A 26,403-nucleotide genomic window follows, 5' to 3' on the forward strand; every position below is an offset into this window, starting at 1 on the left:
GAATAAGATGAAAATAAAAAATTCCAAAAGACTTTAGGCTTTCTATATGAAATATGAGCCTGTGTTCCTATTTTGAAGACTACCACAGATTCCCCTCTACTTTTGGGTTCAAAAGGGTAGTTTCCATGGAGAGGAGCCCACAAAAAGACAACCTTCTTTAGGGATACTTTTGCATATTTAATTGGCATAATTCAGCATAGTCTTTGTTTATTGCATGTTTATTATAAGGTCTAGTTTAAAAAAAAAAAAAAAAACACGTGCCAATTCTTCTGAAGACTTAAATGGAAAATTCAAGTGAGACTTAAAAGATTGGCTAGGTTCTGGAAGGTCCCAAAACATTCTCAGAATTGTGGCAGAAAGTAAACTTAAGAACCAATTACTACTACTAGGAAAACATAAGACATGATTTTTTGCTTCCCCCACACCAAATCTCATCTCTGCTTGGAAGCACAGAAGTGAACTGTGCCACATCACTCATTACAAGTCATATCTATAAAAGGAAACCACTGTCAAATAAATTATTTCTGTGAATTTTACACACAAAAGCACTAGATAAGCTTTTTCACTTGTTTTCAGCACTAGATCTCAGAAAAACAACTGCATTCAGTAATGCTGATCCCTCAACAACCATTCAGAGTCATTTTCTATCAAATAAACTTCTTTTGCTACTCTATGCTGAAGACCAAGACAATGATATAAGGCCACCTACCTATACTTCTCATCTAGGTTACAGTAAAAAACATTTAGTTTGAGCAGCAGAAAAAGTAATATAAGACTTGTGGCAACAACTTCTCCTTGCCCTCAATGAGGTGTTTGTAAAAATCACATCTTCACAAGGAAAAAGCCTAAGCAAAATATTTACTCTTTTCTTCAGTGGAATACATATTTCTTGACATATTGAGAGAATCTCAAAGTCACTGTCAAAGCTGTTTTCCATGAAACATTAGAAAAGTATCATTAAAAAATTGCAGTGGCTATGACACTCAAGAAAGATGTTAGAATTGCTTTGATTTGGGGGGAACCCCATATTAGCATTTGTAAGACAACAATCTGACTCAAAACTACTTACTAGAACAGAATATCTTTTTCAACTTTACAACTTAAATAAAGTGATTGTGAATTCTGTCTGCAGCAAGGAATGATGCAAAGTGAAATGAAAAGTAGTTTCCTTATTTCAAATAACTGAGACAAAGTGGATGGAAAATTCAAGTCAGAAGAATGAAATTATTTGTGAAGCACTGGAATTGGCAAGTACCTTACCTGATTGAAAGACTTTCAACCTCTCCAACTCCTCTCCTTCCAAATGTGCATCTCCTTCAGCTACTGAGGGTCTATACTTTCTGTGGGATCAAAGAGAGTTGAAAAACCCTGAGCATGTCAAAATTATATGAAAACCTACAGCACTTCTTATCTCAGAAAACAATCCTGTCTCTGTACATTTCAAATCCCTATGAATCCTAATTTTTTTGCAAGATAGATAGTTTACTCCAAGTAAACGCTGTGGAGAAGTAAAAGCCATAATGGAGCTCCTTGTTCTGTGGTGATTAGTTAACAAGTGCCATATATGTCCCCAGGACTGAGAAGTGGATTTACCAATTGCATCCTAGTACACAGGGAGAAATATTTTGTGCAGTATTAGTTTGGCATTTCACTTCTTCCAAGAGTACAGAGCAGAAAGAGAAACAAGTTATGACTCTCAGAGGTTATGTGTGAACTGTGTTTAAGTTGCATTCATGTGTACAGTTAATATCTATGAGTGGGTAAAAAAAATATTCTTACACTGTATGGGTTCCTAAACTATTTGCTATGCTTCTCATTTGATCTGCAAAACACCTAAAACACCTTAGGTTCTGAAACTAATGACATTATAGTGTGTGATGGTGGTGCAAATTAAATCAGAAGACAAATTTCTGGCCTTGTAGAAGAATGAATATCAAAGATGACTTAGAGAGGCAATAGGAGCTGCAGAGCAGATTGAAAAGGAAAATTTTGCCTGGATAAGTCTTAGTTAAAGATGGCAAATCAGTGCCTTCCAATATAAATTTCTTTAGACCCCCAGCATCAACTAAGTCTCTCAGACAGGTATATTTTATTCCTAATCTTTCAATAACTGTTCTCAATGATACACATAAATCAAACTCATTTTTCTACTTGTTTCTCATGCAAAATAAAAACAGTTGGGAAAAAATCCTATATTTGATGCTCTTTTTGAACACAGCAGAATCTGTTAGCTCCTCTTCGCTTTTACTGCTTCAAATGTTTCACAGCAAAAGGAAACCTGCAAACTCCAATTCCAATGAACCTATGTTTGTTCTGTTCTTTTAAATACTTTTTTTTCTCATTACCTCATTACCTTTTTTCTCATTCATGAATGAAACAATGCTTCTTACTTAAAGAGAAAAAATTTAAAGGAACAGCAAGACAACAAAGCAGATAAATTAAGATTTTATAGACAGCTTTTCTTAGACATAGATGGACAACAATATCAATGCTGATGAAATGCTTTGATTTTTCATCATATTCCAAATCTAGTCCCAAGACTTGCCTAAATGTTACACAACTGAGAGACTTGGTACAACTCATTTTAACAGAACAGAAATAAAACCTGGAACAGAAATAAAACCTTTTTCCCCTGGCCGTGCTGCCCACAATACACAAAAGAAGATTAAACATAACATCAGAGGAAAACAGTGCCACTGGGGCACAGGCTGGTGATGTTTACTGCAATCATGCATTTTGGAAAGCTCCATGGTGAAATGGTGGCAGTAGCAGAGCTAGATGTTCTGCACAACTGAATTCAGCAATTTTCTGGCTTGCTTGCTTCAGAAATGCTTCCTAGTGCACAAAAGGAAAACCTTACTAATGAATTCCATGCAACAATGAGGAAAAATCAATTGGAAAATTATAATATCTCAAAAAAAAAACAAAACAACAAACCAAAAAACAGAACAGGCATATTAAAAAGAAAGAACTTTGTATTGTCAGAGCCACAGATTTTTTAGTAAAACATCACAGCGTACTGGGAAGAGACAATCAGGCTTTTGCAGCAAGTTCATACTTGGCCCTGTGCCTTGACAGAACCTAACAGTTTACTGGCAGTCATTCATCAGGATTTATACCAAGTAAAATTCAAGTACCCTGGGTTTAGACTTTGAAGGCAGTTTCTGTTCCCAGTTTTTGATATCATCAAGAAATGAAACTTAACACTGGAAAGAGCACAGGGATGGACAGAAACCACAGCGATAAACAGGGCCTTACACACTGTGTTTGCCCATCTCTGAAAGACAAAAGGAAATTGGGAATAATCTTCCACCTTTTCAGCTTCCTCTTTTCTTCTTTTCCTCCATTTGTGCCAATATATACTCATTCTTAGCTGGTTAAACGAGGACAATATAGTGCCTTTTCCTCTCATAACTTCTATGGTTGCCTTCATGGCCAACCGTAACTGCCCTATGTTTCAAATTATTTTATAGCACACAGAATTGCAATGTGTCACTTCTAGGTTATCTCCTTAAGTAATACACCAATGAGTGCATTGAACTACATAAATACTCAAAAAAATGACAACTCAACCTTGACTTTCCTTAAGCACCTCCTTTTGCTGGAAAAATTAGCACATTTTTATTCCAGGAAAAAAAACTTCTCACATTAATAAGGAAACCACATTGCGTGTCTCCCTCTAAACATGCACATATGTGTATATTACATTCCCTTCCATGGAACTCAGACCGATACAGCCTCATCTGAGTGGAAAGTGATCCTTTAATTTTTAGGTAATTTTTATTATTTATGAAATAGCAGCTGCAAACCACGATGATTAAGAACATAGTGTGCTTCACTGTCTGTCATTCCACAGACATTTTACTTTACAAATTAAATCAAACACTAATGACCATCTAAAATAATCTTTTTCTTGTCTAGTTTTACTATTTGCTTCAGAAATTTCTGCTTTCATGTTATGATTAATACGTAACCATGGATTTCCAGACAGAAGCAGCAATAAGACAATTTTATGCTCATTTTACTGGTTTTAAAGATGAGCGTTTTGGTTTAAACAGTCACCTTGAGGAAAAGATGATTATTTTCTGGGGGCAACTTGTGATTTTTCATTTTAAAACAAACAAAAAACCAAAAACAAAACAACAAACAAAAAAGTTAAAATATTTAAAATAATAATCAAATTGCCTGAAATTAGGATAAAAATTTAGTGGATTATTTTCTTTGGGTCATAATGTAAATAGTTATTTGGGGCTTTGTTTCTCTGAAGAAAACTTGAAATATTACATTTGGGTTAAACCACAGCTTAATTAATTTTGCATTAATTTTTGAGTGCAACAGTTGAAATAAAAAGTATTTGTACAACCTGAGAAGGTTTATTAGCATTAAGAGACCTCTAGGTAGACTCTTAAAACAGTGCTGGCCTTGCTCTTTGATACAACACAGAAAACTGACCAATGAGAATTTGGATGTCAGAAAAAAGATCATTAACTTTGTTTTGAAAATGTTGTTAACACAATTCAATACGCCAAACTGGCAACCTGCACTCTTACTGTGATTTCTAGAAGCTCTGTGGCATGAATGATGCAGTGTTCAAACAGATTAAACTACATTTATTGCTGGGAAGCTTCACTATTTCAGTGTTTAAGCACTGTACAGATGAAATGTTCAGTATACATACAGGTTTGTCTGATTATACTCTGAAAAACTGAAGAAAAAATCCGTGTCAAATCTGTCTATTTAATACCTATGGTATTCCAATGATAAATAATTCTAGGAATAATTTCACACACAGCTGGTACTGCAAGACTTTTTAATTAAATATCAATATTGGATTCTCAAGTGTTGAAGTAATACTTATAATTCCTGGCAGGTATAAAAACAAAGCAAGAAGCAAAGTTCACCTGGAAATTGACAGAGCGCTAAAGTATTGTGGTAAAACTTGGAGTTAAGTCTTCTGCCTGCACAATGTGTGCAAGGCACAGATGTAAAGCTGAATAATAGTGCAAGTTATGTCCAAAGGACTAGAAAGACATCCCTTTTAATGATACTGTGATTTAACAATATATTTTTATAGCATCATTTCAAAAACGTATTTTAATCCAGGAATGTCTATTCACATAGAGTCACCACCTGTTCCTCGACTAACCAACATCTCATATACAGTCCCATATATACCTACACATGACTAGATATAGACATATAGATGTACACACACCAAAGGTGAAAGTGATACGTTTTTATAAGTTTCCCTTATAATAATCATCTTCCTTCTGCAATGATTTACAGTTAACTGATGAAAAGTGCTTTAGAAGACACTAATATTAGCAATGTTCCTTAATGAGTGGACAGATGCCCCTTTTGTATCTTTAAGTGACGACCAGTATATGTATCAGTAATAACAGGCATTCTCATAAGCAAAATGTTGTATAATAAATTCCCAACCAGCAGTAAAGCTTGTCAACTGGTGCCAGATATTAAATGAAAAAAATTGCTTTGTTTCCCACAGGAAGATGTGATATGACTTAAGAACGGCATCATGACATCTACATGTAAAATGGTCTAATTATGTTAGCTGAAATTTTATAAAAATACCAACCAAAGACACATTGATATGGGAAATTTCAGCTCTTTTTTTTTTTCCTGGCAAAACTACAAACTGTAGGAAACGGCACCTTGTACAGCAAAATGAAAAGAACTGTTGCTAGTAATCCCTGTTATTCTTCAGTATCCACAATACAAATGAACAAGAGACCTGCCAGCAAAAATCTATCATAATTGGTTTCATTTTACCTATAAAAAATAAAATGTGTTGTGTGGAAAATGGTAACTGAACTAGTATTTAATATAGCCAAAGAGGTTAAGACAGGAGCGAAAATTCTGCATGACTCTCAACTTCTCTCCTTGCACTTCAAGCACAAAACAGAGTTCCTATTCATTTCTGCTTAATGGAAACCATGGAAGCAAAGAGATGTTATGATGCCTGCAGAATACAATAATAATAATCACCAGCCAAGGAAATTGTTAAGCTTCTGGAATTAAATAGGATACTGCAATTGCAAATTTCGTACAACCTAGTGCTTAGTTAAATCTAAAATAATCTAATCAGTTAAATCTAATAAATAGGGACAAGGAAAACAGAATAGAATAAGATACCAAGGTAAATAAAGGCCAAAATGAGGTGGCCAAATAAACACCATGTAACCTTATTCCATGATTAGGTGAACAGAAAGAAGTAGTATCTTAGATAGCCAGATGGAAGTAAGCAAATACTTTTTTTGAAGAAACAATACAAATAAAGTTAGAAGAGATTTTTCATGTTATTTTCCTTAGGAAAGGAGCACGTTCTTTCCTAAAGGAAAATAAAAAATAAAAACATTTTTAAAAGAGGAAAATTAATAGAAATTTTGGAAAGTCAGATTAAAAGGAGAATTCTATGAAGGCATATTAATCTTTGTTATGACACTCATAATCAAATGCTATTATGTTAACAGATCTTGAAATACTAGTCCAAATAAAAAAGGCTCATATGTATATTAAAATAACATTATTTCTTTCTTTCAGGTGGTAAAAATGATGATTGTGGTTGTGCTGACATTTGCCACCTGCTGGCTGCCCTACCACATTTACTTCATAGTTACTGCAATCTATCAACAATTAAATCGGTGGAAATACATTCAGCAAATCTATCTGGCCAGCTTTTGGCTTGCCATGAGCTCTACAATGTACAACCCCATTATCTACTGCTGTCTTAATAAGAGGTAAGAGCTGCTTATGAATGCATGAGTTTCGTATGCATGTTTGTATGCATGACTTCGATGAGAATATAAGTGGTTTAAATAGGATAAAAGGCAAAAACATTTCACTTGAATAGTTTTCAGTTAGTGGTAAAGAAAACAAAACTAAACTTCTCTAGGTTTGTACTTGAAACTAATCTCAAAAAAACAAGTGCGCACTTCCAGTAAATATTTTGATCTACTTAAAATTTCAGTGCAAAATTCAGTATCCAGAAACCAGCCCTTTCCTATTCCATATGCAAAGTCTAAATCTACAGCAGTTTAATATTTTTTGGCTTGCAAAATATTAAAATGAAGTGAAGGCAGATATTGGTGATATATACAGGGCAATCTATACATTCACTAATTCTAGCCACAAATTTGTTTTGCAAGGATGCAATATAAAATGTGATTTACTGTGTACTTTATACTTCCCCATTAGATTCCTACTGCACTCTAAGGTCCGTAACATGCTAACAAATATTTATATTCTCATTACTCAACAGTAAATTACAGTACTCTTTGATAGCAATGCATTATGTTGTGAACTTCAAAGGCACTGCACTTGTTGAGTTTGGTGAGATTTTAAAGATATTTGCTAGTTTGAGACTACTGAATTGCAGAATGAAGTCACGTTTTTCATTTTAGCTTATAGGACCAGGATGCAAACAAATATCATCCCGGCCATCCCATTTCTTGGTATTTCTTCCAGAATTGCTTGATAAAGATAGCCAAGAACAATTAAGTAGTTCAAAAACTCAGTCTGAATCAGTACTGAAGAAGTATTCTTAAATATTATTTACAAGCTCTTATCAGTGAGCAGCCAGTGTCAAGTTTAATTGCTGACAAGCTTTATATCAATTTTGTTAAATATTTATAAAACCCCAGTAACAATCATGGAATACCCATCTGAAGTAGTCTAATAAAAATGTTTTATATGAACATTAGCCATTACGTCATTCCCATGTAAGCATCTCTGTTAGAGAGGGAAGCATATGTGTATTGGAATCTGGAAGCTAGGATTGAATTTTAGAGAAAAGAATGCCACAAAGTTTCTTGTTTGGATAAGATAAAAACAGAAGTGCAGATTTCATTACAGGTCAAATCAAAACATTTTCTGCGAAGACAGTGCTATGAAAGCTGGTGTTCATTTACTTAAACCTGGGCAAAGGATGGGAAATTGAGTATGAGGAAAATTCCAATGCTAAAATGCAGGGAAAGTAGATAGACAATCAGAAAGATAAATGAGCCATTACCACTGTTTTTTTTCACCCTACTTCGACTTCAGTCAAGTAAACTCTCACTAACTTCACCACAAACAGGATTAGGGGTAAAACAATTAGCCAAGTTGGTGTCCTGTCAGCACAGTTTATATTTTCAGATGAAGACCTGTGCTGGCTCTTGCAAGTACATGTTTTCACCAAGATCCTTCCTCCCAGGTTCCGAGTCGGCTTCAAGCGAGCTTTCCGCTGGTGCCCCTTTGTTGAGGTGTCCAGCTATGATGAGCTAGAGCTCAAGGCAGCCAGGTTTCATCCCATGCGGCAGAGCAGCCTATATGCTGTGTCCAGAATGGAGTCCAGCATGACAGTGGTGCTTGACACTAATGATGGAGGCAACACCCACACCAGCCATAAGAAGAGAGCAGTGCAGAGGGACACAAATTTCAATGGCTGTTCACAGAGGAATTCCAAGACTGTTTCCACAGCCTCAAGTCTCATCAGTTCACTGCACACACCAGTAGATGATTATTCCTAAGCATTTCACGGTGATTGTTGCTGGAATGGCAATACTGGACAATGCTCTCCTACTTTGAGACTAGATACTCATACCACAGGAAAGCAAACAATCCCGCTGATGAAGCCCAGCCATAAATATTTTAGGCATCACTCACTTTTCTGTTTTGGAGAGAAAGAGGTACTTGAAAACATATGTATGCATCAGTCTGAAAGCACAGTTGCACCTTACACATGTCAATGTTCGTAGGGACCATCTGAAATAAGCCAGCAGCACAAAAAACCATGGTTTTAGCTGCATTTGACCTGTGACATTTATGTTTCATTTACCGAAATGTAACGGGCTCCTTTACTTAGTGAAGTTGAAATGTACCACACTTTCTATTATGAGTGTATTAATTTTACAATAACTAAATAGCATAAGATCTGATAAAACAATTTCTTTATAATGAAGACTTAATGAGCCCCCACCTGCTCAATTGTTTTCCAACTTAAACCTGTTCCCAGACAAATAGAAAAAATGAAGTTCACATGAATGAATTTCAGCTCTGCAACAGTACAATTTCTTAAATATATATGAAAAATGCTTTTTTTTAAAAGGAGAAATTCTCTAAGAGACTAAGTTAAATTCTACAGAAGTTTCTTCATTAGTGAACTTTAGAGTCCAATGGAATGTGTAGGAGGATGTATTGCTTAGATGAATGTCCTATACCTTTTTATCTTGGTGCTAAGGCTAAGATCTTTCTCTAGTGACCCTAACAAGGGCTTTGTGATTGACTTTAGAGAGGTCAAAAGACTTTAAACCAGAGATTCACACACACACAAAATACCACTGAAACAATGAACTCTTATCTGGAGAAAATACACTAGCATGTTTCACTATGAAACACCTTCACCAGAAAAAAATAATATTTGAGCTATTTTATCAAATTTCCCATGGCTAGGTGCATCTAAAAATACTCCTCACCTGCATCTGAAAACATTAAGCACTGCTGCTCAGACACTTTCCCAGCCAATTCATTCAAGATACATAGAGGGCAGTATTTTAGATAAGACAGCTGTATCAGTTGTGTGGGTCAACTAGTTGTGTGAATGTTCTCAAACAGTTAATCAAAACTTTAGCAAAAGGGTGTGAATGTCTTCCTGAGTAAGACAGACCCGGACACGTACACGTCTCAATACAACAAAGTATCAAATCTGACCAATCAAGTAAGGGAAGTTTGAAGAGAGAAAGCTTGAGATGGCTTTAGTCCACATTCCTTCCAAGGAACTGTGGATGCCCAGATTGTGGTGGTGAGCATATCATAAGTGACTAGTAATGAGAATCATGTTTTTATTGTGATTCATCTGTATAGTTGATTGCTATATTCTGCTAAGTGTAACTTGTATTTGTATTGTGATTTCAGTACATTGCTCTATCACTCTGCTGAATCAAAATCCTGCACAATGTCAAATATCCTCAAATAAGTAAATCTGGTATTCAACACTAAACCCTCTACACGTGGAATAACTGGAGAACCTGGTCATAAAGTTTTGTAGTCTGATAAAAATGTATCACAATTCCTGACTTCTTCTATCCCAAGCCCTAACCATAAATCCACTGAAGCAAAGAGCTCTGTTCCTTCATAGCTTTCCCTTGAAATGACAGTTCATGCTTTTCAGCAATGCCCATTTCTGGTGAAAAAAATAAAACAACAAAATAAACAATCTCTATTTTCCATCATGCCGTAGTTGTGCTCCTACTTTTCCTTTAAAAAAAAAGTGTACAGTAGTCAAGCAAGTGTCATGCAATGTTTATTAAAATGTTTTTCTATTTTTCTCCCCAAAATATTCTGTTTTAAAAATGTTAAAACTTCACAGGTGCTTAACAACTCGGCTGAGAAGACTCAGGATAGCTGCACACACGAAAAAGAAACCTACATTACAAACACCTGCTGTAAAGTCCTCTGTCAGCTCATGTACAACTTTTCAGGAACATACATTCAGAAAATGTATAGGTGTGAAATAAACTGTCTTTTCTAACTACAGCTATTAGAAAATTAGTGTTGATAAACATCAACACTTGGATGTAAGTCTGAACACCATGGTTGTAATGAGATTAATTTGTTTTTAAATGTAGAGTATAAATCTTAAAAGCTATTTTCAAAAATACAGCTTCACAAATGTACAAAACATCATCCTCATATAACTTTCGTTATCCTTGATCGACAAATATTGAGAATGCAATGGTGGCTTCCTCACATCTGTGCTTTTAATAAGTAAAATAATTTCACTTCACTACATGTTTTAGGATTGACATTGAAAACAAGTAATCCATTTATAATCTCACTATATTTTGGTAGGGAAGGGGTGTCAAAAACACCCTCTCCAGTCCTGTAGTTGTCCTCTGAAGTTAAAGGATACTCCTGTATAACAAATGAAGAAATCTGTACTCTTAATCCCAGCATTGCTTTGTTAAAACATTGCAGTGATACATGGTGAAAATCCATCTCTCTGTCTCAGCCTCAAACAACATGAAGGATTACAGAGTTAAACAAGTAGCATAGCAAAATCCATGACTGACAGCAGCTTGCATGTGAGTCACTACTTCTAAACAAGTATTTTTTAATACGTGTCTGATCACTATGAAATTCATTATAGGCCTGATTTCCTCTACTTTCATTGCGGGGTGTCTGGAGGAAAGTAGAGGAAATCAGGCCATCCTTAGCTTGCATGCAGTGCAGATGTTTGTGTGATTGCTGGTGCAGCACTGTTGCAGGCTCACATCTGTGCTGAAACGTTCAATCCACATTCTTCACTTTTGCTGACAGATACTGAGCTAGCTTACTACTGAGAGGAGCATAATAATGATCTAAAATAGCTACAATTCAACAGTATCAGGAAGGATCTTCTGAGCCTGAAGATCTTGAGAGACCGAAGTCCTTCTCATGTATATGAGTTCCCACTACTTCAACCCAGGTGCCTCCTGGAGTCTGCCTCCAAAATGTTTATCTGATTAAAGACTTCACTGCTCCCTGAACTGCCATTTTGCAGTTTGCCCGTGGTATAGGGCAGGTTTAACTTTCACATCTCCAGAGACAGCACATTCAGCACCAGTTTTCTGTCATTCCCTTGACATTGGCTAAACTTGTAAAAATAAATAAATAAATAAATAAAAACCACACAACAAAAAACACCAAACCAACCAACCAAAAAAACTCCAGAGTGGCAAAAGGTAAGCATGACTACATTCAAAAACTCATTTCATTAACAGAGATTTAGAACATGTTTGTCTCAAGTCTTTCATATATAAGCATGATGTTGAAAGGAAAAATGAACTCCAAGTATGCTCAGGCACTCAAAAGATAAAATTCAGTAGATTACAGCCTGTAGCTGTTTGGCAGGAATCCCTTGACAATCTCCCCTTCCAGTCCACTTTAGTTTTGGTCATTGACCAATACTGATATATGTGTTAAAAAATAGGATACTAAAAAAACTAGTATAGAAAAGGAGAGAAAAACACAAGTTTTAGTAGTTGCCTTCTTTTAATCTAGATAAAAACATTCAGGTGTTTTGCACATGGACATTTCTCCATTAATACTGGTGAATTTCTTTGCAGCAGTAAGAAAGTACTTCCCATTTCATGGATACAAATTTCAAAACCTTGGGTATAGTTGTATCTAATTATTGTGAACATTTATCACATAAAACAGACATATGCCTTCTCAAAGCAGACATTTATAAGCCTTCTTTTTTCTCCATTGGATCCTCGTGTTCCTCAATAGTTTTCCTATTTTAACCTAAGATCCCAATTCCTAATCCCTTCTTTCTGGTATGATCCTAAGGAAAAACACAGGGGGCACTAGCAGGACTCTTCCTTGAGAGACCCTCCATTTAGGACAAAAATCTAGCCCATCTTCCTCTATTTCAGTATCACATAGTGATCAGAGTGTTCTGCCTTCTGATATTTTCAGGCGACTGCAGAAGTACCCTCATCACAAAAGAGACCAGGCCTCAAAACACTCTGGTGCCACTGGTCAAACATCCCCGTGACACTTTCTCACAAGCACTGATCAGCCATCACAGAAAGATAGATAAAGCTTTCACCAAAGAAACTACAGATCATCAGAGCCCAAGGAGGTGGTGCATTTGACTTCTCAGTCATCATGGCAGCTTCTAAAAATGAGTAACTGGTGGCAATATCCATTATCAGTTTGGCTATAGGTTGGAGTTGGCATTTACAGCAAAATAACAATATCCAAGGACAAGACATAACTACTTTATATCCCAAAGAAGAATGAGTAGTATCCCCCACGGGGACTGAAAAGTTCAAAAACAACTATTCAAGTAAATGGTTTTAGCAGACATAATCTGCAGGTTTAGTTCTGCAGCTTACTGTTCTATTCTGCAGTTTCTCAGACTGCTTGTGCAAGCACCTTGCATACCTTCATATTTAAAAAATATTATCAAACAGCTAAGGCATACGTATGTGAAGTTTGAGTCTTTGGTCCTGAAAGGCTAAAAAATGACTGAGTAGAAAACCACCACGACGCATTTTGTATTTGAAAACAATGTCTCCCTCCCTCAGAGTAGCCAAAGATTAGTTAAAATTCAATAACCCAAGACCAATAATTGTCTCTTCCAGTAGAAAAGGTTGACAGCACCATTTTTTCAATAGCATTTAAGTAAACAGCATAAAAAAAATAATCAGAGTATTAAGTGAAGGGATTTTTAATTGAAATATATCTCAACCTTAGAAAAATCTGTGGAAAAGAAAGCAGCTGAAATGAAATTAATTTTCTGGAAAAAGCCTTATTTGAACATGCCAAATACCTAACAAGATTGTCCCACTTCAGAGTCCACATTTAGCAGAGTTACCAGTGAATTAAACTGATAAACAAAATTGTCAGAGTTCCACTAGTATTTCGGAAAATCTGGAAAAATAATTGTCCCAGCTCTTATGAGCTGCATTATTTGTTATCTGAATGATGAATTCACAAACCACAACTCTCTTAATTCTGGCACAAATTATTATATATCTGAAAGATCATACCAGAAGCATGTTTCCATGCCCATATTGTGAAACAAACCACTCATGATGAACATCAAACACTGAATTATTGAATCAGCTTGGAAAAAAGTCTGCAAGTACATTACCATACAGGAAATATTTTAAGTAAATGTTTTTTAAAAATAAAATAGCATGAGCAATTGAAGAAAAGAGAACATTTTTACAGAACCAAACCAATGGCTTAAAAAAGCTTCTAATACATTATTGTTATTTATCTTTCAAGCTATTTCATTTTCAAACAATCTAAGAAACTGCGCCCTATACTCCCAAGTATCAAGCTGGCTGATTATGAAATTATCTTTAATTGTCTGTAGCAAGGCTGTCTGTCCTACTAGACTAACATGATTAAGTTATGCCAGTTTCTGTAGACAGCAGCATGCAGGGAAGAGGCATGGCTAACTTTATACCTGGCCAGCTCCCACTCCCAGATGACACTTTGTCACCCAATACAACAGTGGGATCAACTGGAAGTCTGCTTGTTACAGCTCTATGCCAGGCATAAGCTGGCATGGCAGCTCAGGAGGATTCAGCCAATTTGCCATATAACCTGACTATATGTGCTCAGTTATTTACCATTTCCCTTTTAAAATCTTGGTATAAGTACATTCCAAAAATGATGAGCATTAGAATATCAATTACTCAGTTACTAGAGGCTATGTAGGAGTTAGTGGAAATATAAAAATAAGTTACAATTTATTCAATTTCTGCAGATATGCCCACAGGCATGCATGGCTGTGCCTTGGCAAGCTCTGACATAGAGAGCTCTACAACTCAGCCCAATGTAAGCACAGAGATCCATATGAGGCAGGAGCAATAGGTCCCAATTCTAAATAAAACAAATAATGTACACATCAACACATACATTTCTGGGAAGGAGAAAGACTTTGAATGAAATCTGTGAGTTTCACCCATGGAAAAGAACTATGCAATGTCCTAATGCATCTTAGCCTCCCAGAGGTACCTCAAGGGCCCATTCAGAAAGCTCTGATTCTTAAAAGAATTTTCAAGTGATATCATAAACACCCAAAAGGTGTCCAGAAATGAGATGTTGGGACAACCAAATAGTTGGATGCTAATAATCCTTCCACCTCCTCCTACTGGCAGATAAGTATTTCATCAGAAACCCATGGGGATGTGTAAAAGGTTGATATGATACAAGAAAGTGTACAAATAATTCCATTTTGATGTACAGCTTTGAAAGTATCTAGGTCAACATTTTTCTAACCAATGCAATATGAACTTAAGCCTAAAATGCATATTTCTGTTTTACCAAATACATTTGGCTTGGAGACAAATAATTGCAGAAAGGCCTTTTTAAGCCTCTGAGGATGTGAAAAAGGAGCTTACAGATCATACACCAAAAAGCCTGGGAGCCCTTGGCTTTCACAGAGTAATATGAAAGAGAAACAAAATTAAATTGCTCTTACACAGGCCACTATATGTTTCTGGATATATTAGGACAGGCCTTGATAGACAAAGCAGTGTTAACATTACTTCTGTCCTTCCAATCACTACTAGAGTTATAAGGAATTAAGATCAAATACTAAATTAACTTTGCTGAGGGGACAGAGGCTGTTAACTCTTCAAGGCCTACAGCTCCTGCCTGAAGATGAAGGTAGAGAAAAGTGGAACAGAATAGAATAGAATAGAATGCTATCTTCTGCTTGTCAGCTGTGAATTTCGAATTCTGGAAAGCACTGTCTCTGGAGAGATGTACACTGATGGAGAACACCAGAGGTAGAAATAAGTAAAATTTTGGGGGGAAAAAATCACATAAAAGAGAACAAAAAGACATGCAGAATAAAAAGGAAAAATTTCTGTACTAAAGAGCAGTCAGACACTGGAACAGCCTGACCAGGGAGGTGGTTGAGTCACCGTCCTTGAAGATATTCAAGAAACATGTAAATGTGGAACTTCAGGGCATGCTCTAGTGACTGAAGTTGTAGGGCTGTTTTTTTTGTGGGTTGGTTTTGTTGGAGTGTCTTTGTGTTTGCTTGGTTGGAGGTTTTTTTGTGTTGAAGGTTGGACTCAGTGATCTCAGAGGTCCTTTCCAATCATGACAATTCTGTGAAAAACAGAGCTTGCATAACACTGAAACAGCAAGAATTAGAGAAAAACGTGTCCCAGGTAGTCAACATCCTGTCCTTGAGACCTGCCTGCAAGTGAGATGAAAGGGATGGAAAGGAGCACTCCCCACAACCTATCGTGGTTATAGATTTAAGCACTGGGTAGAAAACACTAATTGTACTCACCATATTAACATCTCGTCATCACACTAATGTAGTATTAGCATTCTAAAATACCCACCCATAGGCTAGAGGGACCCCTAGTAGCAAAACCCCCCGACTCTTTTATCAGGCGTAGTGAAATTCTTAAGCCCTGTCACTTTAAATGGAAGCAAAGAACTAGTTATCCGATCATATATAGGAGTGACAGAATATAATTACAGATAAAGTTCTTTCTGGTGTTTTTGGGTATAAAAGTAGCACTCATGTTTCAGGAAGCTGAGCTTGTTTTGTGGAATACCACCCTACTCCCTTTTCTGCACAAAACTGGATATTAAAGCAAATATCTCGACTCTGTATGGATAAGCTTCTGGCACACCAGGTGATGGACCCCGCTTTTAGGACAACACTATGATACCACTCAGGCCACAGAACAAGGATCCCACACACCAGAGTGCTGCAGAGTGATAAATCATGAGCTGAAGAAGCAGATTCTGCAGCATGGCTGAAACTCAGCTGGAGCTGCTGATGTGTCCCTGGCATAGACCCTGCAATCTCACCACTCTAGCTGGTGCTCTCAGTGGTAGCAGGGCTACTGATTCTCAAGCCATTCTCCCACTTTGTACAATGCCTTTTTTTTTTTTTTCTTTCTTCTTTCTTTAATGCATTATAGATTCTCCCCAGACTAACAGGAAACTTTATCTGCTCTCTGTTCATGGGGTTATTTAATCAGATTGAAGAGGAAGGCACCAAATTTTGTTGCCTAAACTGGGATCAGGTCATGTGAGTCAGTCCATCCCCAAACAAGCAGCATTAACTATCCTGAGAGCAGCTGACACATGTAACATCTGAGAATCAGCTGAATGCTTTTGAAAACCCAGAACTGCACATGTAAAATAAATTAGCATATATAATTAACACATTATCACAAGTTAATGATGCAGGGGGTTGGATTTACCATGATATGAATAATCAAAAGTGTACTTTGCTCTCTTCTACAGTTTGGCTGAGTGCTCCACAAAATCACACTACTGTGGTGCAAGGAACTGATGAAATTCAATCCCATTTTACTAAACATAAATATCTGGTCTACACATTTCAAAATTTTTCAACATTTTAAAATTTGAATGTTTATAACAAATTGCTTTCTCAAAATATTTTTGCCATAAAGCTTCTGACCTTCTCTAACCAGAAAATGAAAGAAAAAAATTATCTGAAATTCCTATGACCTCTAAGGTTTCAACTGATGACATAAATGAGGCTTCTTAACTTCTCCACCTGGACGAAGCTTCTCCTGATTAAAAACTATTCTTCCTCAAGAGGCACTTCATCTATATAACATGTAAGTATTGAGCTGTGAATTTCATTAATAGAGAATTGGGAAAACTTTGAAAGGAATCCTCTTTTGGACAAAGCTCTGAGCATTTGGAAAGTCTTTGTGCAGGGAAGCCTGCACTAGGAAGAACTGGAAGGGGACCGACTAAATTGAAAGAAAAAAAAAAACACACTAATTTTTGCCTAACAATGTACTAAAAAAAATCTGATACATGCTTATTACATTTTTCATTATTAGAAAAAGTGTTTCTCTTTTATCCATTCACATTTTTGTGAATGCCATGCATGTATTTCATGTGTCATGCCCCTCTGTATTTTCCATTATTTTTATAAGGCAAACTGTATACCTGGTAACTTGGGAATTTTAACAGTTCTGCCCATTAGGCCAGACAATATCTCCATCTCCATCTCTTAGGCCAGATTAATATCTCCATCAGATATAAACCTGCTCAATACAGTATGATAATGTATTCTTAATCTGCATTTTAATTTTATTTTAATGAAGATTGCATCCCAGCTTTCTCTCAGAAGACCACAGACAAGAGTAAAACAGCACATCCCATACCTACATCTGTACCTAAAGGTGTTTCAGCAGTTCACCAAAAAACACCACCTTTAAAAATCAGAAACTTTTAAGTGCATGTAATGGTAGCCCATTATATCACACAAGACAAAACAGAAAGCTATCTTACTCTAAATGTGAAACTTAAAAAGGCTGAAGAGTATAATGCACTTTCTCTGAGCAATTCAGGTACTGAAATTGATGAATTGCAGGAACTAAAGAAAAGAGCTCTCTGACAAAAGTGTCACTGAAAATTATTCTTGGGCAGATATCTTACAAAATGCACACACACCATCATTACAAGAACAAGAAGTACAGCAATCACTAATTTCTCTTATGTACCAAGACCTCTGTACCTTATGTACCAAGTTAACCTCTGTATGACTGGAACATACTTCTCTATTCAATGAGCATCAGAGAAAGCCCTTATTCAGCATTAGCTATCCCGTTGTGGTTGCTAGAGTTCACCATTTAGGCCAGAGCATCATTGCTCAACTGAACAAAAGCCAAAGTCACCATTACAGAATACTATAAACACCTTACAATTACAATGCAACTAAAAGAACATGAAAAAACATAGGATCAAATAAAGTAGGTTAGAAAAGCACAAAATGTCCTCAAGGAATCTGAGACTTACACTTTCCCATGTTTTTAAGAAAGCTTCAGATCATCTACTACCTAAACACTTGCCCACGTAGTTATTTGGAGACATAGCTAGGTGCTCTGAGACACAAACAAGTATCAAGATACCTACTAGAAGAACATCTTCCTTCTCCCCATTGCAACCAAAATTTTTTTTGCCTCAGTGAATTGGGGACAAAAGTTAAAAACAATATATAAAAGTGGATCCCTTTCCCTTTAGGAGCTGGTACAATACATTGAATCTTTAAACTAATGTTTTAAGTAAAATAATAGACCAGGTTTTTCAAAGCTCCATCCAACCTGACCTTGAACACTTCCAGGGATATGGCGTCCACAACTTCCCTGGGGAACCTGTTTCAGTATCTCACCACCCTCACACTAAAGAATTTCTTTCTAATGCCTCATCTGAATTTACCCTCTTCCAGTTTAAAGCCATTATCTCTTGTCATATTTTGCTACATGACCTAATAAAAAGTCCCTTCCCAAAGCAAAATGACTGACCTCAGGCAAATGCAAATGTTTCAAAGGCTTTGAACCAGAAACTTCAGTGACACCCATTAAAGGTTTTGTTAAAAGTTCTGTTGCAACAGGTAAATGCATTTCCTGTAGCATTTGATCAAAGTACTACAGGGAACCTCAAGATATTCTTCTGAAGTGCACATTGGTTTTACAGACATCTGTAAATTTAAGCACACAAGATTAAAGACTCAAAAATCTGACACACTGATTCACAGTGCAAAAGGAAATACAAAGATTGTAGGTGAGGTAGAGCGTCATATACCACTCTTCTCAGCTACTCACTCACCCTCTGCACTTCATTTATCTTCCTGCCAAATTAATACTGTCATACTCCATGAGAAAGAACACACTGGCAAGCTCCCTAGCAGTAACAAGTGCTGTAGTCTTATCTGCAATGCATTACAGATTACCACTGCTGGTTTCTACCACAGAAATGTGTCTGAATCAGGTCACAAACAGTCAGATAAATAAAAAAATCCTTAATAATCTCTTTAGATTCAGTTCTATCCAGCTGGATTGGTTTGGTGATGTGGTTTTTTTTCTTGTTATAGACGTATAACCTACAAAATAAATGGTAAAGAGGACTCTTTATACATACTATATCAAAACAAGAAGCAGAAAGAGTATAGTGAGAAAGTATAATTGATTTATGAATATATATTACAGAGCTGATAGCTTTGCTAGAAAAAATGTCTTGCCACTCATTTTATAATTTTTCATACCACCCTTTAAAAAATAATAATTGTTTCCTGCATTTACCTTTGAAAATTTTCCATGCCCAGTGAATCTGTTTGTCAGATCTTTTCTGTTAGTCAGGAAGTTGCCTTCTCTTGAAATGAATAAAATTAACCTTAGTTATAACCCATTCTGTCCCATTTACATAAGACCTTTCAGTGACTAATCCTACTCCAATATGCATTTACCTCCTCTTCAAATAACTTCTATCAGGTTTTGTATTTTATTTCTTTTTAAACTTCGTGCTGTTTGGTTTTTTTCCTGCCTACTTCTAGCATCACTTTCTAGCTCCAGTTATGAGATGTCTAGAATTAAACATGTGGTTGTAAGCTAAAGTGAAGTTTGCTCAGGAAGAAAAGAGTTATTTCTTAGTTCTGACATATAACACTTCTGAGGAATGCACAGACCTTCCTTGGGTTTTGCAGTTAGTCTATTTAATTACACTTCATATTTATATAAACGACAGGGTTTTACAGAAAGAGACCTCCCTAAAAAAAGAAAATCCATTTAAAAAGTTATCTCCTTCATTAATTAACAACTAACTTCCAACTGATTTCTTGTTTATTTTGTTACTCATATTTTAAAAAATCCTTACTTTCCCTAGTCTCTTCATCCAACAGTAAATCGCTGTGTTCAAGTTCGCTTGTCTCTACCAAATTAAAGAAAGGGTAATGGAGCATGAAGAAGTCTATGCACTGATCTTCTGAGGCATGACTCTCTGCTAAAGCACTAGTCATAGCACTGTCTCTAAAATTGACCCCCCAAAAAAAAGTTGCAATAACTTATAGTAGTATTCCTAAGACAGTGAGCCAAACACTGATGCTCCCTTCTCCATCCATAACAGTCACAGTTTGTAGCGCACTCAGATTTGCAGCATTGTCAGTGTAAAGTCTCATGACAGGAAAGGCTATTGTTTCCAGAATATTCTGAGGGAAATTAAGCTCTCTGTTGCCCTTAAATGTTTAAGAACTTTTGTGGAATACACCATAACTCGGGCTGTCTTGTAAAAGTATTACATCAATTCTTTATTTCTGTTTCTAACAAATCTCTAGGTTTAATTTTATTTCCTATTAAAAATATTTTGCCATGGAATTGGTTATTTTCTAAGAAGTCAAGAATGGTGCCTCTGCAAATTGAGAATGATGTGACTGAGAATTGAGTGATGAGGGGTTTTTTTTTTATATGTCTCAAGATTAGATATGACATCAAGCTGTTCTCACTATTTTGTAGTAGGTAAACCAAACATTAGTAGATTTGACAGTGGTTTACTCACTCAGATGTCTTTAATTGTTATTGTGATCGATTTCAAGCTGTCATTGATGGTTGCTAAAAATATCATTCAGAAATCATCATCAAGCATTGAACTTCAAAATGAGTGCTGCTGTTTAGTGATTACCACCTCTGGAAAACTTCCATTTTTAGATAATTAACTTATCATCAGTTTAATATAACTTGCAGCAGCTGAAAGCTTTGTTTGAGCCCTTAATCTCCTTAATTCATAGACAGAGGCTACAGTAAAAACACACTGTTGTAAAAAGCAGTAACTAAAATAACAGTGTCCAGGATTGATACTCTATTATGGTAAAGAAACTTGAAACAAATAAACTGTTGTACCACACTGAGCAATGGAGAGGTACTACTGTATCAGACAGAGTACAAAGTAAAACAGTACAGCATAAAGATTCCAAAAGACAACAGGAACAATGCCCATGTCACATTTCCAGGGCACACATAAGTGAGATTCCTGTGATAACACAGTACTCTAGTAGCCAGAGGAAGAACTTGTGTTACAAACATTTTGACTTTCAGGCTCTGGTAAAATAATTTTTATTCTGAAACTAAAGTCTGTCTTTGTACAGAGGAAACAGTCCGGTGATCTACACTTTTGGCTGGACACAGAGGATGCAATGCTTGGTCTGGGTTTTCCCTTATGCTCTGGCTTTGACAAACAGCAAGCCAAAAATAATATTTCAGTTTTACATGCTTAACCAAGTACTCTACTTGAACTACTTCTTCTATTTCCTTCTTTTTCTTTTGGTGATTGGTGACTTTATGTGGCATGGAAGATTACTGACTTCCTCCAAAAATACTTCATATTGTCAAATGTCACAATGTCTATTAGAGATAGACAGAGTAAGAATTCTATCTGAACTGTACCTTCCCATCAGTATGTATTCACATTTTTTCTAGCAGTATTTGTTTCTCATCTAGTCAGTAGAGAGGCCCTCTTCAGTGACTTAATAGATAAGAGAAGGCTGAACTTCTCTTCATTATAAGCTAGCTAGTAAAAAAACAAAAAAGCGCCATTTGGTGCCCAAAGGCTTACTCAGAAGATCTCAGAAATTACCTCATCAGGTTCTCACCAATGTTGACCACTTGCTTGCTTCTTTAAAGAAGCTTCCACTATCCATACTATTGAAAACTACCCCACACTCACATCTCACTGTCCGAAAAAGCCATAGGTAGGAACCTTACACAGTACCTAAGTTACTTAAAAAGTGGCATCTCTCCAGCAACTTCCATTAAATCTGCATTAAGAAGAATGCCACTTCTTCCTGTGGAAAATGTAAATATTTGAAGTGGGAAAAACATAGTTAAGGTTTGCTGCCTACCTTTTGTATCTAAGAGAAAAAGTGGAGTGTACACATGAAGTTTGTTAATCTTACATTTTTTGAGAGTGTTCGTGTGTCACTCACTCAACAGCCTAGCTAAATATATTAGAAGGAAAGATGGTCAGGAAAAGCAAGACTAGCTGAACTAGGTAAAGCAAACAGTCTATAGGAGACAAAGAATTGGTGTGTACAGAAGGCAACAGGTTTTCTCAGGCAGATTTCTAAGGACCATTGTTCTGGTGTTTTCCATTAGTGCTATAAGTTGCACCTATTTTTACCTATATATGTAATTACACTAAGCTTGTAAAATAATTCAACTAATGCAATGTGTTGCCTCTAATGCTTTTGTCAAAACTTTTTTTGTTTAACATGAACCAAAAGACACATGTAAAGGCATTAAATGTAACAAGAAATTTCATCCTTTCAACTGAATTAAAGGTGTGTACAAGTGAAGGAAAGCAGGAACTCACTCTGAATAGACAGATGAATTAAAGACACAATGTACATACCTGTAAGAAGACAGTAGACAATGTCTCCAGTAGATACAGGAGCCAATCCTAACTACTATTCAACTACTAAGCCAATTTACTCTTGCAAAACAACTAGCTCACCTCATAGCTGATAAAAACGATGTAAAGAAGGCTTCACTCAGATGTGCTATAAATGGGAAAAAATCATACAGGTAAGGAATCTTACTCTTACAAGGAGGTGTCTGTGTTTGCTGACATTAGGAAAACCCCTCTTTGCTGAGGCATGGACATCTGCCAAGTCATATGTTCATGCATACCTTAATATTAATCCATAGGGACACCAAGAATAAAGTGCTATGTACCACAGAATTAAGCTATTACATCCAGCCTTTAGGCTTTCCCATGCCAATATATAGCTTTGTGCTTAGTCATGTATGCTATAAATGCACTTGGGATCTCTTACCACATGAAAATCAGTGAATGTCTGCATGAGTAAATAGGCAAATATACATGAATGTGAGAATCACTAGAGAGATCTTAGAAAAACTATGCTACCTACAGGCTCCCAGACAACATTCTATTACTGAGAAAATATCAGAAGCCATCTGAGAGCAGAAACTCAATTTCTCATCCAATAAAAATATTTTCCATTGCATCAACTGGCTGCCTCTCTGTAATAGAAATTTAATAATTCTTTTATAACAAATAAAAGCCATTCAATGGAGAAATCAATGATTGTTCTAGCTCTTGCAAAAAAAATGCTTAAATATGACAGTTTTGGATGTGCAGGCAGATATATTTGGATATACTAGCAGGTCATAATTTAGAGGTGTCATACATGCATGTACATATTACTGCAGAATTAGGAGCTTGAAATATTTCTGGCTTTACTGATTTTTCCAGTATCATATTTAAGGTACTTATCATCATGTAGCAGGCAAATGGATCCATCACGTTGCATAGTTTGCAAAAATGTTATGCAAATGTATAGCAAAATCTATTTTGTCCCATCTCTCAAGCTTCAGAAACATAGTTGTCACCATACATATTTAAATGAAACAGCTAAGCACACTCTGCTCAGAAAATGCTGAATAGCACCATGTTTGCCTTCGTGAAAGCTGAGGAAGAAGGAAGGAAATACAGTGATGGAAAATAAAAAAATATATTTGTCTAAAATATCGAAAATACTGCGACGGAGCTTGAAAATTAACAGAAAGGCAGAAGCACAACCAATACAAATCTAGTTCCTAGGGGGCTTGATAAATTCCAAAATTTATATTTTCCTACAACAGAAAAAGTCTGCTAACCAGGAGAAAGGCACATAGTGTTTCAATTTTAAGTTAATTCCATGAAAATACAACTTTAAAACATATAAAATGTACCTACTAGGCTAATGCAAGTACTAAGACACATGAACACATTAGCATGAGAAAAACTTGCCATGTGTCAGATGACCCATCTAGAATGCATCTGCCTCTGTACATCTATTTAGCAAATAATAAAATAATTTAAAGCACTTCCTCCTACAATGAAAAAAACACTAGACTGCTCCACCGGTGATCCTTGCAATATATTTTAAATGTGAAAATAAAAAGTACTCCATTGTACAAGAGGTCCTAGCAGTTTTCTAAAGAGAATAATCTAATGAACACTACTCTACTCATCCCAATAGCTCCAGCAAAGACTGGAGTCCATTCACAAAGCCCTTTTCTCATTCATTTCGATCGAATTATAAACCAATATTTTCCTTCTTTTTGATGCACCTTGTTTGTTTTCCATCAGCAACAGCTGAGGTTTGATGTCTCATAGAAGGCCATTAAGACAGACTTGGTGTTAAGAATGGTAAATATTTTCTAATTAAGGACTGAAGACTCACACTACTAACGGTTCCCCACTCTACAAGACCCAGAACACTTGCATCTTGCACAACTATAGCAAGTTTTTAACTTGCGGGTGCTCAAATTGGTGCATATGTGCATGCTACATAAGCATTTATACTTGAATTGGGAATGTACTTTTGAAACAAATCTTTGTCATTCCACTCTTACCAGCCAACACTTTAGATTACATCTCCAAATGGTCTTAGTATTATCTTCCAGAGGAGATTAAACCCATGACATGCTTCAAAGACTAGCAAACATTCCATCAACAAGGCTAGATTAAACCTACTCCAGAGTAGCTGCTCACCCCTTAAAAAACAAAGAATGAATGTCAGGTCCTCAGCACCAGTAATGTGTCTCTACTTGTACCAGTTGTCATTTGGACCAAAAAGAGATTAAAATGAAAACAGGCTATTGTTATTTCTACTCCATGGATTCTAATTAAAGAAGTTAAAAGGATTTTTTTTTTTTTTTTACTATTTCCCACAAAATTATATAATAGTCTACATTCAGCAGATGTTTTCAAAAGAAACTCTTACCATCTCACACATTTCTCCTTGGAAGTCAGGTCTGTGAAGGTACAGTTTTAAGTTAGCATGAAAAAGGGCAAGAAAAACTTGATTTAAGCATTTCATCACTATTACAAAGGTAGAATACTACTCTGCTTTCTAGAATATAAGCTCCTTTCCTTCTCAGGGGAGTTTTTAGATTCATATTAAATTAGACCAGTTAGTAACTGAGTTATTTCAATTAAGATACTATAATTCTGTATTCTGATTAATTCTGATAAGATTTGAATTACTTTGTTTGAACATCCATAATTTTTCTTGCATAAATTGCCTTTGAAAAACAGTCAGCACAATTGTCTATGAACAATTTAGCTGTAACCTCCAATCTATCATTTCAAATTTTAGCATTTAAAAATCTAAACTTTGATCCTTATGATTCATCTATTGTCAATTTGAGTTTTATCACTCAAATATAATTTCTAAGTTTGATGAATTTGTGACTAAAGGCTAAACTGTGTTCAAAGGCTGTTCAGAAAAAATGACTTACCCAATAACTATAAAACTGTTGCTATTACACTATCCAAAATCTGTAGCCTGCTGCTTAGCTTTATGAAGTTCTCCTATATTCCCACTTACTTGCTCAAACTCTGTATTTGAAAAGTCACACACTAAATTCACAGTTTGAGAGTACTTCTATTCATACTGCATTCAACTCTGCCAAATAAACCAACTTTGGCAATAGGGAATCAATGTGTACATAAGCAAAGCAAGAACCCAGGAAGGATCCCGGAGGGACAACGCACCATGGTATTATGCATTATAACAACTGCTACTCTAAGTTACTCTCCATGTTTCATAGCTATCAGAAGACCTTGCACATTTCATGTCCAGTGTTATAGAAGATGGTCTCATTTCTGTTTCCCTCCACAAGGAAAATACCAGAACACCAAATTTAAAGTTTGCAAAGTATTCTGAGAACAAGTTATGTGAATGTATGAACCAGATACAAGTTGGACATTAATTTTGTTCATATTTTCAAAAGTCTCTCCTTCTTTCTACAGAGATTCAAATACTAATTAACTGATTTTTTCAATCTATTTTCTAACTCTGCAGCAGCCTCATATGCAAAAATCTCTAGAATTCACCTGAAAAGGGCAGGCTGGTCACCACTGCTGCATTGGTCAGTTTTCAGTAAATTTGACTCTGAAGAAGAAAACCATGAGATTGTTTCTAGAAATAGTATCAGGGACCTAATCAGAAAAGAGACTTAAGCAATCTAGTATATAAAATGAAATATTTGGCAGTACATTTGTCTTTTACTAGCTTATGCACTGATTTGAAAATATTCCTGACACATA

General features: G+C 35.9%; 1 protein-coding gene across 1 annotated transcript in view; it reads left to right on the forward strand.

The window, feature by feature from the left end:
• Nucleotides 1-8,554, forward strand: part of TACR3 (tachykinin receptor 3) — a 28,885-nt gene extending 20,331 nt beyond the window's left edge. Inside the window, exons 5-6 of the mRNA XM_051617953.1 lie at nt 6,562-6,758; nt 8,213-8,554. Of these exons, the coding sequence (XP_051473913.1) occupies nt 6,562-6,758; nt 8,213-8,528 (513 nt within the window). The 3' untranslated portion in view covers nt 8,529-8,554. The remainder of the gene's footprint in view (nt 1-6,561; nt 6,759-8,212) is intronic.
• The last annotated feature ends 17,849 nt before the right edge of the window (nt 8,555-26,403 follow it).

The sequence above is a fragment of the Apus apus genome, chromosome 4 (genome assembly GCF_020740795.1).
Source record: "Apus apus isolate bApuApu2 chromosome 4, bApuApu2.pri.cur, whole genome shotgun sequence".
In the NCBI taxonomy this organism is placed as follows: domain Eukaryota; kingdom Metazoa; phylum Chordata; class Aves; order Apodiformes; family Apodidae; genus Apus; species Apus apus.